This window comes from Nycticebus coucang, chromosome 21, assembly GCF_027406575.1.
Source record: "Nycticebus coucang isolate mNycCou1 chromosome 21, mNycCou1.pri, whole genome shotgun sequence".
In the NCBI taxonomy this organism is placed as follows: domain Eukaryota; kingdom Metazoa; phylum Chordata; class Mammalia; order Primates; family Lorisidae; genus Nycticebus; species Nycticebus coucang.
Window position 1 is genome coordinate 44,100,666 of NC_069800.1, and position 14,657 is coordinate 44,115,322.

General features: G+C 48.3%; 1 protein-coding gene across 2 annotated transcripts in view; it reads left to right on the forward strand.

Annotated features, from left to right (window-relative positions):
- Positions 1 to 13,950, forward strand: part of MANBAL (mannosidase beta like) — a 33,910-nt gene extending 19,960 nt beyond the window's left edge. For both annotated transcript variants that reach the window (XM_053574568.1, XM_053574567.1), the window contains exon 3: positions 13,037 to 13,950. In XM_053574568.1, the coding sequence (XP_053430543.1) occupies positions 13,037 to 13,144 (108 nt within the window). In that variant the 3' untranslated portion in view covers positions 13,145 to 13,950. The remainder of the gene's footprint in view (positions 1 to 13,036) is intronic.
- The last annotated feature ends 707 nt before the right edge of the window (positions 13,951 to 14,657 follow it).

Here is a 14,657-nt window from a genome sequence, read left to right on the forward strand (position 1 = left end):
TTATGTCTCCGACAAAGATTTAATAACCAGAATCCACAGAGAACTCAAACGCATTAGCAAGAATAGAACAAGGGATCCTATCGCAGGCTGGGCAAGGGATTTGAAGAGAAACTTCTCTGAAGAAGACAGGCGTGCGGCCTTCAGACATATGATAAAAATGCTCATCATCCTTAATCATCAGAGAAATGCAAATCAAAACTACTTTGAGATACCATCTAACTCCAGTGAGACTAGCCTATATCACAAAATCCCAAGACCAGAGATGTTGGCGCGGATGTGGAGAAAAGGGAACACTTCTGCACTGCTGGTGGGAATGCAAATTAATACATTCCTTTTGGAAAGAGATATGGAGAACACTTAGAGATCTAAAAATAGATCTACCATTCAATCCTGTAATTCCTCTACTGGGCATATACCCAGAAGACCAAAAATCACGTCATAACAAAGATATTTGTACCAGAATGTTTATTGCAGCCCAATTCATAATTGCTAAGTCATGGAAGAAGCCCAGGTGCCCATCGATCCACGAATGGATTAATAAATTGTGGTATATGTACACCATGGAATATTATGCAGCCTTAAAGAAAGATGGAGATTTTACCTCTTTCATGTTTACATGGATGGAGCTGGAACATATTCTTCTTAGTAAAGTATCTCAAGAATGGAAGAGAAAGTACCCAATGTACTCAGCCCTACTATGAGACTAATGTAGGGTTTTCACATGAAAGCTATAACCCAGTTACAACCTAAGAATAGGGGGAAGGGGGAAAGGGAGGGGAAGGAGGGGGGAGGTGGGTAGAGGGAAGGGGATTGGTGGTATTACACCAGCCGTGCATCTTACAAGGGTATGTATAAAACTCGGTAAACTGTCTGTGAAGCTAGTGAATGATGCCCCATGATCATATCAATGTACACAGCTATGATTTAAGAAAAATAAATAAATAAATAAAAAATGAAATTTCTTTGCTTAGCTTCTTTTTGGAGGATCTATCCAGCACTGCTAAAGGGGTGTTAAAAATCTCCAACTACTATGGAACTGGAGGAAATCGAGTTGCTCATGTCTGTTAGAGTTTCTTATAAATTGAGGTGCGTTCTGGTTGGGTGCATAATATTAATAATTGAAATCTCATCATATGAATATTACCTTTAACAAATATGAAGCGTCCATCCTTAACCTTTCTTATTTTGGTTGGTTTAAAGCCTAATGCATCTGTGAACGATTGCAACGCCTGCTTTTTTCTGCTTTCCATTTGCCTGGAGTATAGATGACCATCCCTTCACCTTGAGTCTATATTTGTCTTTTAAAGTAAGATGCAATTCTTTTTTTTTTTTTTTTTTGGCCGGGGCTGGGTTTGAACCCGCCACCTCTGGCATATGGGACCGACGTCCTAGTCCTTGAGCCACAGGCGCCGCCCGTAAGATGCAATTCTTGTATGCAGCAGATATCTGGCTTGAGTTTTTGTATCCAGTCAGCCAACCTGTGTCTCTTCAGAGGACAATTTAAACCATGCACATTAATTGAGAATATTGATAAGCCTTTTGAGAGTCCGGTGGACATTTTTAATCCTTTTGCAACTGTGGAAGTCGGAATTTGATCAGAATTTTCTGGGTGGGTTTACTTTTGTGGTAGAGGATTACGCTGGTTTTTATGGAGGATAGGTCTGAGAATATCCTGGAAAGCTGGTTTAGTTATGGCAGACTTCTTCAACATGTGAATGTCATTGAAGTATTTAATTTCTCTGTCATAAATGAAACTCAGTTTAGCTGGGTACAGGATCCTGGGTTGAAAGTTATTTTGTTTTAGGAGATTAAAAGTCGATGACCATCCTCTTCTAGCTTGAAAGTTTTCATCAGAGAGATCTGCAGTTATTCTTTTTTTTTTTTTTTGTAGAGATAGAGTTTCACTTTATGGCCCTAGGTAGAGTGCCATGGCATCACATAGCTCACAGCAACCTCCAACTCTTGGGCTTAAGCGATTCTGTTGCCTCAGCCTCCCAAGTAACTGGGACTACAGGTACCCGCCATAACACCTGGCTATTTTTTTGTTGCAGTTCGGCCGGGGCCGGGTTTGAATCCGCCACCCTCAGTATATGGGGCCGGCACCTTAACCGACTGAGCCACAGGTGCTGCCCGATCTGCAGTTATTCTAATATTCTTCCCCTTGTCTGGGGGATGTCTTATTTGGGTTGAGTTGTACTGGAGTTCTGAAACTGTCTGCCATCTGAATTTCAGAATCTCTTGGCATGTCTGGAAAGTTTTCCTTCATAATCTCATGGAGAAGAGACTCTGTGCCTTGTGAAGCCACTTTGTCGCTTTTGGGGATCCCTATGAGACAAATATTGGTTTTCTTCGAATTATCCCAGAGCTCTCTGAGAGAGTGATCTGTTTTTGCCCTCCATTTCTCTTCCTTTTTGAGAGTTTGGGAGCGTTCAAAAGCTTTGTCTTCAATGTCAGAAATCCTTTCTTCTGCTTATACCATTCTGTTACTGAGGGATTCTACTGCGTTTCTCAGATCTTTGAGGGCCGCAACTTCTTCTCTCAATGTGTCAAAGTCTTTGGTCATTTGGTCTTTGAATTCGTTGAATTCTTTATTTTTTGCAGTTTTTGGCCAGGGTCGGGTTTGAACCTGCCACCTCTGGCATATGGCACCAGCGCCCTACTCCTTGAGCCACAGGCACCGCCCTGAATTCATTGAATTCTTGAGATATCTTTTGGGTTACTGCTTGGAATTCTAATTCCATCTTATTTGCTTTCCAGATTCTGAATTCGATTTCTGACATCTCAGCTATTTGTGCATGGGATCTTGTGCTGTGTCTGCCCCATTGATCCTTGGGGGAGTTGATCTACTCTGATTATTCATATTGCCAGAGTTTTTCTGTTGATTTCGCCTCATGATTGTTTTTCACCGTTGCCTCTGGCCGTCCTCAGAGTTGGGGAGGTGTCTCTCCATGATTAGACCCCAGCGGAGTCACTCTATTGTTGCTGGATCTTTGTAGGGAGTGACCCTGTGTAGTTTCTCTGGGGCTGCCCCAGCCAGGGAGTTCTGGTTGTGGAAGCAGCTCTGGAGTGTGACACACCCGGATCCAGCAACAGGGCGGGAGGTAGTGCACATGGTTCTGGGAGTGCCTGGCCCCCAGTGACTTTGGCACAGAGAGCCCAAGGCTCCAGCAGTCTCTGGCCAGGAGAAGGGCTCTGTGCAGAGGCAGGGAGGGCTCCAGAAGGCATGTGGCTACCAGAGTCTCTAGCCAGAGGAGCAGGCCAGTGTGGAGGCAGGAAGGGTACAGGAGGGAGGACACGGGGGACATGGGGTTGCGCGGCTTCTGCAGTTCCTGGTCAGGGCATGCGGAGGCCCGGCGGGCACGGGTCGTAGGTCGGGGGTCACCTCTTATGGAGGTCCGGGTGGCGCCAAGCTCAGGAACTTGAGGTTGCTCTGAGCTGTGACACCATGGCACTCAACCCAGGGCAACAGCTTGTGGCTCCAGTGTGCCAAAATCAGTCTCACTCTGTCCCTGAGGGTTAAGGCTGTAAGGCAGCTCAGTCCCCGCCTTTAGGCTGCTCAGTCACTACGTTACTAGCTCCTACTACCCGATCCTTGCTCTGTGACCCTGAGGGCAGAGCTTGCCAGGGCAGTTCTCTCACAGTGTCTCCCTGCGGCCCACAGCCGAATACTATTAGCTCCATCCGGCTCAGCAGCTCAGTCTTGGGCCCTAGACAATGCCCAAAGTTCTCTGCAGTCCTGCTCAAGCTGTCCCCTTCAACTGAGTGCCAAGTCCAAAAACACCAAAACAGTTCACAGGTAAGGCCTTTCCAGTTTGCAGTCTCACTGCTGCTTGTACTTAACGGCTGCGGGCGGGATTAGGTCGATCAAACTCAAGCAACCACTTGCCAGTTTTCCACTGTTTTTGTCCTCCTCGTGGGGTCCAGAAGTCCCTTGCTGACTCCCTGTATTCTCAAAGGGATGATTATAGGCAGATCCCACCAGCCAGGGATGCCTGGAATCTTATCTCACCGTTCCCAGTTGCAGGGAAGCTGTTAATTCCCCAAGTTCAGTTTTGTTTTATTTTATTTTATTTATCTATTTATTTATTTGAGAGATAGTCACACTCTGTCGCCTTGGGTAGAGTGCCATGGCACCATCATAGCTTACAGCAACCTTAAACTCTTGGGCTTGAGTTATCCTCTTGCCTCAGCCTTTGAGTAGCTAGGACTACAGGTGCCTGCCAGAAAGCCTGGCTAGTTTTTCTATTTTTATTAGAGATGGGATCTCACTCTTGGTCAGGCTGGTCTCGAACTCCTGAGCTCAAGCAATCCACCTCCTTTGGCCTCCCAGAGTGCTAGGATTGTGAGCGAGAGCCATTGGACTCAGACCCAAGTTCAGTTTTGAACAGATGCTTCTAACATGTCTGGGTGATTCTGTCAAATTAAGCCGTGGATGTACAGGTTTATAGTAGGAGAGTCTGGGGTGAGTGTTGACCAGTGTCTGGATGTAGTAAAATGTCATAGAAGCTGGGGCTGGTGAGGTCTCCTAAGGAAGGAATACCGAGGGAGATGAGAAGAGGGCCTAGGATAGAGCCTAGAGGGGCTCCAGCATTTAGGGGAGGGATAAGGGGGAAGGAGCAGCCTGTGGGGAAGGGGAAATCTTAGTGAATGTGGACAGGGTTGTGGCCTCTGGGTTGTTCTGTACATCTCTTGTTCTGATATTTTCAGAAGGAGGTCAGGGCTGGAGTTTTTCTACCCACAGTCGTATCGCACTTTAAAAAGCTAATCCCTGTGCTCTTGGGCTCTGTCCTCACAGACACGGCACACTATTGGGTATTATAAATAACAAACATTTTTATTGTTGTTGGCTGCCGATGAAGCCTGCTAAGAGTCCTGAGGGAGGGAGGTGATGACCGTTCTTGTTTTATAGGCAGAAATGTAGAGTCAAGAGGTGTGTGACCATTCAGAGAGCTGGAAAGCTGCTCACCTCCTGTTGTGTTCTTAACTCTTCAAGATAAACCCCAGAGGCCTGGGTCAGTTCCGCAAAAACTTTCACAAACGGGGGCCCTGTACTGCTGTCTGTGAGGTTCTTAGTGGCATAGTGGCCTATGGTCCTTTGAAGCAGGGAATTTGACAAAGGCCTCAAAAATATGCTTTCATACTCCTCCCCACCAACATTTGAAGGTTAATTTGGGACAGCAACCTCATCTTTTTAAATGTAAATATAGTACATCACATCTCATTTTTCTTTATCTTATAGTCCAGGGGAGCAAGGCTCAGATAAGTGAATTGTCTTTGTAATTAAAACTTACTATTTTAACTTTTTTTTAGCTTTTCAGTGGATTGTTAATCTGATATTTTATTGGTGCATCAGGGCAGCTAATGGCCCCGGCTACACACAGATTGTGCTGATAGTGTTCTCTCACTTCCCACATTCCTAACTGAATGGAAAGGAAATGCAATGTTCTGTGCACGAACAAGATTATAAAGAGAGGGTGAGTGCCTAGACTGCTGCTTGGGGGTTGTGCCTGACAGCTAGCTAGGATTTAGAATTTGGGTGTGGGAGGAGAAAAGGGCTTTAACTTGGGGCTCTTAGGGAGGAAGAGCGCCCATGGGAGTGGGAAGCCTGTGGGGACTCCAGGCAGCGTGAGGGCAGTTGGGAGGTACCTGGAAGTGAAGGGTGTCAGGAGCAGGGAGAGAGTGGGGCTGGGGCAACCCAGAGAACAATCTTGCTCTCTTTGCTGTTTTGCTTAGGCCAAAATCATCCCTCTTGCTTAGCTTATAGAAACAAGGTTTATTAGTGGCTTTTTGGGTCAGAAGATAATATTTTTAGCTCCAGATGATGGGAAAGCCTTTGAAAAGCAGAAGAATGTCTTTCCTGTTGTTCCAGTAAGCAGATTTCTTGCAACTAGCTTATGACTTCAGTGCTTCAATACTTAGCAGATTGTTTGAAAGCTCTTTTGGGGGTAATCAGGGAAGAAAAAAAGCAACACATACAAATGCTTCCCACCCCACCCCCTTCCTTTTCCAAGTAGGAGCAAGAACCAATTGTAAAATCAAAATCCAAGTCTCTAAAATCCTAAGCCAGATGAGAAGGTTTTCTCATTGACACCTCGTTAAACTAAGACCTGAGAAAACAAACATTTGTTTGAGCCTGATTGAGGCCTGGACCACACGCAATCCATGCATTTTCTTGCAGGTTAGACTCTAAAGTTTAAGATAGTAGATCCTTATACTGTTTCCATCTAGTCCAGGATGACAGATGTGTCTCATCTCTCATGCCAAGTCTGATTGGTGACATGTGGTAGCCACGGTGCAAAGGGTTCTGAGGCTGCTTCTAGCCTTCAGAGGAAAGAAATTGATCAGCAATGGTTACCATGAGCAAGGGGCTAGAGAGTGGTGACACCAGTTGCCCATGCTTGGTGGAACAGAGAGCCTGTGTTTCTCTCCCTGGCTCTACATTAGAAACATCTGGGGAGCTTTCAAAAGCCTGGACTCCACCCACAGAGATTCTGATTCAGTTGTATTATGAAGTCTCAGATCAGTACTATTATTTTTTTGTGTGTGTGTGTGTGTGAGACAGTGGTTTGCTGTGTTGCCCAAGCTGGTCTCAATCTTCTGGGCTAAAGTGATCCTCCACCCTCAGCCTCTGGAGTAGCTGAGATTATAGGCCCATACCCTGGGCCAGCTCTTGCATCAGTATTTTCTTAAAGTGCCCAAGTGCTTCTAATGCACAGCCACTCGCTTAGTTCTTAGATGATTTCCCTAAAGCACAAACCAATTTTAGGAGGACAGGAGATGTGCAATTTGAGGTGTGTTAAGTTTGAAATAATAGCAAGGCATCCCTGGGAAAGGAAGAGCCAGTGAGAAGGTGGAGATAGAGACCTGGGAATTATTTTATCAACACAGCATTATTACTTGACACCTAGGAATGAATTGCTGAGCTTTTCAGGGGAAATTAAGATTCGGGAAAGGGCTGAGCTTGAGGCATGCCCAACGTGCATGAAGTAGTTTGTTTCCCCACAATGTAGGCATACTGGAAAGATGTGGGGACTGTCCTGGAATCCAAGAGCAGGGATGTAGCTGCTGGGGTGGAAACCAGGGACTTCCTGGTCACCATCTGCATGCCTTTTGTCTCCTACCATGTCCCTCTCCTGGCTTTCATTTCTCTCACCAGGGCCCCATCTCTGCTTGCTATCTCTGTGGTGTAATGAAACACGGCCACCGACAGCTCCCAAACTTGACACCTTTCAGCTGCAGCATCCTCGAGAGACGCTGCCTTCCTGCTTGGTCCCAGTTCCAAAGTCCCTAGAGGAGGAACGGTGGCTCGGGACAGCTGTGGCTGGTGTGGGAGGAGGATTGGGTCCTGTGGAGTGACTGCTGGGTGTGGGGGTTGAGGGAGTTCGTTTCCGCAGGAGCACTGGGCAGGGAAAACTGGGGTCTCCATTCCTTTCACTCTGAAGAGACAGAGCAGTGGACAGGGGACCAGGAGAGTGTGGCCTGCCTGGAAACCACAGAGTGGCCCAAGGAGAGCCAGTAGAGTGGAAAACCAGTGTCAACAGAGATGGCGCAGGAGGGGAGGAGGCCCCTGTGATGACTGGGCCGGTGTTCTGGCCACTCTCCTTCAAAGTTGGGTTTCGGTAGAACAAAATTCTTAATAGGGAGTTCCTGGATAGGCTTCAGGAGTGTACAGGCCCCCTGAAATTGTGTACAAAAATGTGACATTTACAGGCTCAGACCTGTTTTCTGGGAAGAGAGTCTAAGTTTGCTCTGAGTGGAGTTTCTCTGAGAAGGCGGAAGCCAAGTTCCAGGAGCTGAAGGAATGGGGCATGAGGAAGTAAAGGTGGGAAGCCTTTCTCCCCTCCCTCCCGTAACCTTCCTGAGCTTTCCTCTTGGCCGCTCTTGAATCCGTTTCTACACAGTGTTGATCCAGTCAACCCTAAGCAAGTGGGCGTTGACTTTTGATTCAGCGACTCATGTAGCTGACAGTAATAGTTCAACTGGCAATGAATCATAGACTCCTAGGAGCTTCGATGTTGACTGTTCTCATCTCTTTGTGTGTTTATGTCACATCTTGTCGGCCAGCTGCCAGTGCCAGAAAGCAGGAACTTTCACATCCAACCACTGTGCTGTGCGGGTCTCTTCTTATATTCTTGGGGACACTTCCTGTTGAAAGTTCAGAAACTCGGCTCCAGCAGCTTCCCCCAAAAGAAATAGTGCTGGCTCTTGGAACTGGGAGTTTCAGAGAGTCTTCAGGGCTCTATCCGTCTAATTCCTGGCTTTCCTGGGAGTGTTGGCTTCCTTCATAGGCCCTTACTGAGTCAGGGAAGGTGGCTGCAGCACCCACAGTCTGCATCCTTGTCGCTTGTAATTTACAAGTGAGAGGAAACATTTCTCTGCCTCTGCTCATTTTCCAGATCTCATGGAAGTCCTCTGCCTGGTCACACGTCCCGTAGGTGGGTTGGGGAAGTGGGTACTATTTCTGGCTAGGCCACATTTAGCTGCCTATTCCTATAGCTGCAATGACTGAGAGTCCCCCAGAACTCCATGGGAAGGGGATAGGGAAGACCACCCGGTGGAGAGAGGGTGCTGGGCAAACAAGGACAACAGATAGCCAGCAGTGGGGTCTAGCGGAGGAGTCACCAGGACTGATGGCGAGAGGGGTCGCTTTCTATGTGACGCCCATATGGACTTCACTCTCAAATCAGAAAGCTCTGCGGTGTTTGGAGCCCGGAAAAGGATGTGCCTTCCCATGGTGCAGTGGGACAGGGGCCTAGAAGGTCTGGACCCTTTTGGAAAATTTTACACGAGGGTCTTGATTTTATTTTATTATTTTTTTCCTTTTTTTAAAAATTAAATCATAGCTGTATACATTAATGCAATTATGGGGTAAAATGTGCTGGTTTTATATACAATTTGAAATACTTTTATCAAACTGGTTAACAAAGCCTTCACCGCATTTTCTTAGTTATTGTGTTAAGACATTTATATTCTACACTTAGTAGATTTAACATGTACCCTTGTTTTGTTAAATGCACCATGGGTGAGGGTCTTGATTTTAAACCAGGTCCCTGGTTGTCAGTGAGGGCTGCCATAAATAAATAATTAATGCAGGCCAGCACATACCCCATTCTAAGCATCTTAGGAGACAGGCTTTATAATTATGCTCTGGGGTTTTTTGTTGTGTTTTTTTTAAGATTTTGGGAGGAGATTGCTGTTGAATGGGGTGGTGAGGTATTTTTTACTTAATGACCCGTTCCTGAGAGATTGCTGGGTGGTGGGCAGGGTGAGAGTGTAAACATGTTCCCGCCCGCCACTGGTCTAGAGATGTGCACTGGCTTGTGGGAGAGACGGCTGGGCACACAAAAGAGCCACAAGCCAGCCAGTGGGAAGGGCCTGTGGAGTCGTGCTGAACTGTGTCTGGCATGAGCTCCCAAGGCTGTTCTGCCTAATCACAGCTTTCCTTGCTTGCCAAGTGCATCCCAGGCTCTGTGTCAGTTCGCCTTGTTGAGCCCACACGGGCAGCCTCTCCCACAACCTGTTTCAACTAGTTCTATCCTCTTCTCTAGGCCACTACGGGTCCCATTTCTGCAAGGTCTTCTCAACCCCACGCTGCCCAGGGCCTCGGCCCACCCTGCACAGTGGGATGGGCATGAGCTTCAGCACTAGCAGACTGGTCTGAGGGCTGCCCTGCCCTTACTCCATATGAACCTCAGTGTCTTGAGCCATCAGAAGAGAACTTTCTTTCCTGACCTACAGAGTTCTCAGAGGGTCAAGTGAGATAAGGTGTGTGAGGGTACGTAAGTGTAGCATAGCGGTTTTCTTTCCCCAGGCCATTTCAAGGAAAGAATGGTTTCAGTCCGTGTAGAATGACATTTTGTTCTGATTTATAGGACTAAATCCACATCGAACTGTATAGTGGAAATCATAAAATTCAGCCTGGAAGGGGTTTGATGCATTGTAGCACAGATTCGATTATTTGAATCTGATGAATAGCAGCAATTTTCTGGCCTGGTAAGCCGCTGGAGAGCTGCTTCATTATTGATGGGGGCTTTGTCCACAGAGGACGCCTCTGCAGACCCAGAAACCACCTGGCAGCGGAGGTTTTCTTTTATACTTGACAGTGTGATTGCTGAAGAACCTTAAAACTTGCTACAGAGGAGGTGCGGTGTTCCCACATTTAAAGGTGGGGCTGGAGGGTTTGTAGTTCTCCGTCTGCCTGGAAGGCGCATTGAGGAGAAACTAAAAGCCAGCCCTTCACTCAGAGTCATTCTTGTCAGCTAAGAGTTTGGAGCTGTAGGGTCCATGTGGCTAGGACCCCAAGTCCCCAACCACGTGGGTAATGGCCACCTTTGCGTCCCTGCAGCTTGTGGGGAAAGTAGCCATGCCACATTGGGTCAGTCATCCAGACTCAGGGAGCCCCCGTTTCCTCGCCTGCAGAATGTGGCTCACGGTGGCTGGCTCATCAGAGTGATGAAGTAGCTCTGGGAGCAGCTGATGTGTGAGGCACCCGCACGGTACACACCCACAGAGCATGCGTTCTCTTCAGCATTTCGGGGCCCTGACATAGTGTCTGCGGGTCCTGGGTGCGAGTATCTAGACACGAATGGAAGGAAATAGAGTATTTGGAAGTGACTGGGTAGCCAGTAGCCCAGAGTTACAGAGAGTGGGCTGTACAAGGAGACAAGCCTAGAGATGGGACCAAGGTCACTCCGAATTCATTTCTCAGGATTCATCTCATACAAAGGAGGAACAAGCAATGCTTTTGAAGTAGAAAGCAGACATGATTAGGACTAGGACTGTTTTAAGAAAATTGTCTTTGAAAGCACTGCAGAAGAGGATGAGGATGGGAGATGTAAGGGCAAGGTAGGGAGACCTGTGGGTGGGTGACACAGGGAGCAAGGCCAGCGGGAGACCTCGGGCTCTGAACCAGGGCAGCAGAGTATGTCAGGGGGACTGGGTGAGTCCAGAGGCGCCTGGAAGGTACAGTGGACAGCACTTGGGAGCAGACTGGATATTAGAGTACAAGAGAATGGCGAGAGCTCAGAAATGACTTGGAGGTTTCTCGCTTGGATAACTAGGTGGTGACAATGGCAGAAGGTGACTTGGGGGAGAGAGGAGGAGATGGGGCTGAGGAGGTTTTAGATAGTTCACTCTTGCCTGGCTGACTACAATGTGTGCGCACACGCCCGCGGGAGCTGCTTCCAGCTGTGGAAGATGCCGCATGACTCTGGAGCTCTAGCCCACCTTTCTGACTCCTCTAGGAACTTTAATCACGAAGGGGGGGGTTGAGTGACCGATCAATAGACTCTAGAACAAGCTGTCATCGTCGCTCCAGAGTCACCTTTTAGTTCTGGGGGCTGCTAAACATAAAGTAGGTTTCACAGTTAACTCAGAGTCACACTATCCACAGCCCCATGGGTCCTGGGAAACCTGAGTGTCACTCCTCTGTGGTCCTGGAGCTCAGAGAGCAGCTCTGTCTTGGAGATCTGGTCAGGCTTCAGCACATTTTGGGGGTGGGTGCGGAGGGGGTCAAATGCATAAAGTGTCAGCAGAGGGAAACCTTCAAGCCTTTTTGACTTTTGGCTGGAGGAGGCTCAGCAGGCTGGAGGAGTCCAGAGTTGCAGTCACAGACCTGGCTAGAGAAGGGACAATCTTCTAGTTATCTTGGGACCATCACTCCTCGGGGGCCTGCCATTGGTCTGACCCTTTACATCTGGTATCTGCCTGGCTGTTTGGAGACAATAGTGGCTGATAAGGAAGTTGACAGGTCTCTAGACAAGATGGTAAGCAGGGACCACCCCACCCGGGCAGGTCCCTCCTGTTCTGTAGGGCAGGGACTTGGGCCAGGGCGGAGGAGGAAGGTGGGGTGGGGGTGAGCAGGGAAGCAGAGATAAGTGAGCTGGAAGCGATTGGCAGGTTGAACACAGAAGGTATTTCCTCATCCAAAAGTGTGCTCCCTCCAGTGTCTTAGTCTACCTTTTATCTTCTCGTTTTTAACAAAGAGCACAGGTCCTGAGAATCATTTCTCTATCATAGTGCTGGGGGATGTGGGGTGGGGTCTGGGGTGGGCACCTGAGTGAAGGGACAGTCAGTGCTCAGCCTACTGCTGCCACAAGGGAATATAGGGCCAATGTCACCGGATGTTTAGTTTTCAGGAAAAGCTAGGAATCCAGATTTAATGGGAAGTGTCCCAGTTGGTTTAAATTTTTAAAAAATAAACACTGCAGGCTGAATGAAGTCTACTGTGGGCCGATGGAGCCCAGGGCTGTGGACAGTGCTTTCTGGGCTAGCCTGGCCTCTCTGAGCTCCTTCCTGGCTGCAGCACATTGCTGTTACCAGCCAGAGGAGGAGAGGATACTAGATGGGAGCAAACTGAGCCTGTTCCAAATTCTGATGTGAGCCTGAGTGGCCTGGAGCAGGCCATGTCTCTTCCCTAGAGTCCGCCTTCTTCATCAGCACAATAAAGTCTGGGTCTGGGTCTGGGTCTGTGATTTTGAACCATTTTTTTTCCTTAGCAGCAGAACTTTGTTTCAAATGAGTCTTACAGGGAACAAATCACAATGTATGGAATAGATTAAGAAACAGAGCTTCTCCCATTGCAGGGAGGGTCTGGAGTTCTGCCTCCTCCACAGAGCATGGGGGAGGGGAGCAATCCATAGTGGGTCTGCCTCACTGCCACAGGGTGACTGGCCAGCCACTGGGTACAGCTACTGTTTTCTGGGGTTTTCCATGTGTGTTTGCCTCCTCACGTCAGTCCCCCAAGGCGTGCATCACTTTTTCCATCTCACAGGTAAGTAAGCAACACACAGAAAGGGAAAGTAAGTTGCCCAGGAGGTCACTTGGCTGCAAAAGAACCCAGATTCCACGTAGGCCTGTGAGACCTCCCAGCGCAGTTCTGCGTACATGTAGGTCCTGGGTCCCCGTAATGATGGATTCCATTCCTCCTGTTCCGGTGGCATGCTACAGTTTGCAAGGTCCCTTCAGACGTGATCTCATTTTGCTGGTTTCAGACTTGATTCATCTAAGCAGGATTCTCCTTTTTATCACCATGCAGGAGGCAGAACCCTCTGAGCCCAGAAGTGCTGAGATAATGAGAAAGCCCAAGGCTTCTGTTCCTTCTGCAAACAAAAGGCCCAAGAAGGAGACCAAGAAGAAGCGGTAGAAGAGGAGAAGAGGAGCCCAGGAGGTGGCCGGCCGTGGGCCAGCTCTCCCGGAATCAGCCTCCTGCTCCCTCTTGTCTGTCCCAGGCTCAGGGCTGGAGGTGGCTGCAATGCCCTCTGACCACAGAGATCTGGACAGTCATCACAGTCCCCTCCTGCTGGGCAGACCACCACTTCTTCCTCTGCTCCCATGATGGTTGAGTAGAGTCAAGGGGACCAAAACACACCATGAGCAAGACTCTGTTAGGAGGTTTGTTCAGAAGTCAGGTCAGCTCACAGAGTCAATGTTTTCTTACTTAATCATGGTGTCCAGCCTTTAGTCATCCCCTCTGTGGGTTTACACTACATTTTGAAGTCATTGTCTACTCTGACACACACTCCCTCTCCCGTTTTTTCTGTGCTACAGATCTCCTGTTTATCAGTCACTTTTGTCTCTCTGCTTGTGTGGATGGAGCCAGGCCTTGCCTGTTTGTTTAGGTCAAGATACCCTGGTCACACAATGCTAGTGACCCCACCAACTGTGACAGCCAAGTCTGGGAAAGGCCGGCAGAAAGCCTGAGCCAGGGTAATGCCTATTCTCCTCCAGCAGGTAGAAGAGGTTTAGCTGAATGAGTGTGGATCTCTTGGGCACAAACTTCCTGAGCCTCAGAAATGAGAGATGGTCAATTTCAGACGCCCCCTTTCCATCACAGCAGGTTCCAGGTGTCCCTTTTGACTTCCATCTCTGTATCCCCTTCCCTTTGATTTTTCATTCCCTGCCCAGTGAAAAGTTATTGGGGGAGTAAGGGTCAATAAACTGTCTGCATGCTGAACCTGCCTGTGTGTCGTCTGCTGCTAGGGGGCTGGGGGTGCCTGGGACCCTGCCCTGGGGGCGAGGGAAAGGCTGACCTCCAGAGAAGGCAAGGATGGCCAGAACAGGGGTGGCTTTGGTCAGAACAGCTCTATGGACCGATCCATTCTGGAGCAAGTTTCCAGGAAGGATCCAGCCAACTTCTTCGTGTGGCCCTTAGTCACTGGAAATATTTGGGTATGTCCATGGCTTGTTAGAGTTTCCACTGGGTCCAGATCCCACTCATTCCCTGGTTTCCTGTTGCCTAAAGAAGAAGATGCTGTTTGGCCTCAAAGTGGCTTGAGGAAAACTAGGTGCGATACAGTAGGGGGACTTGTGTGGCTTTGGGTGGGTCTGGAGTCAGCTGCTGAGAAAAAGCCCTGACTTTTGGTAACTCAGGTTTGTCGAGCTCATTTATGGTCAAACACTTCCCCAGATGTCTTTAGGGCTGATGAGGATCTGAAGGGATTAGCATCTATATAATCTCCATTTTCGAGATGGGAGATGAAGTCTAGACAGCGTGAGTGCCCAAACCAGGATTCAGACACAAGTCCCTGGTGCTTTCTTTGGTATGTGACACAAACTTCAGGAGCATCAGTAGGCACAGCATGGTGAGGGTTCCTGCCGTGCTGCCAAGGGCCTTGGTGAGGTCTCTCAGCACCTAAGATTTCAGATGGGGATGTCCA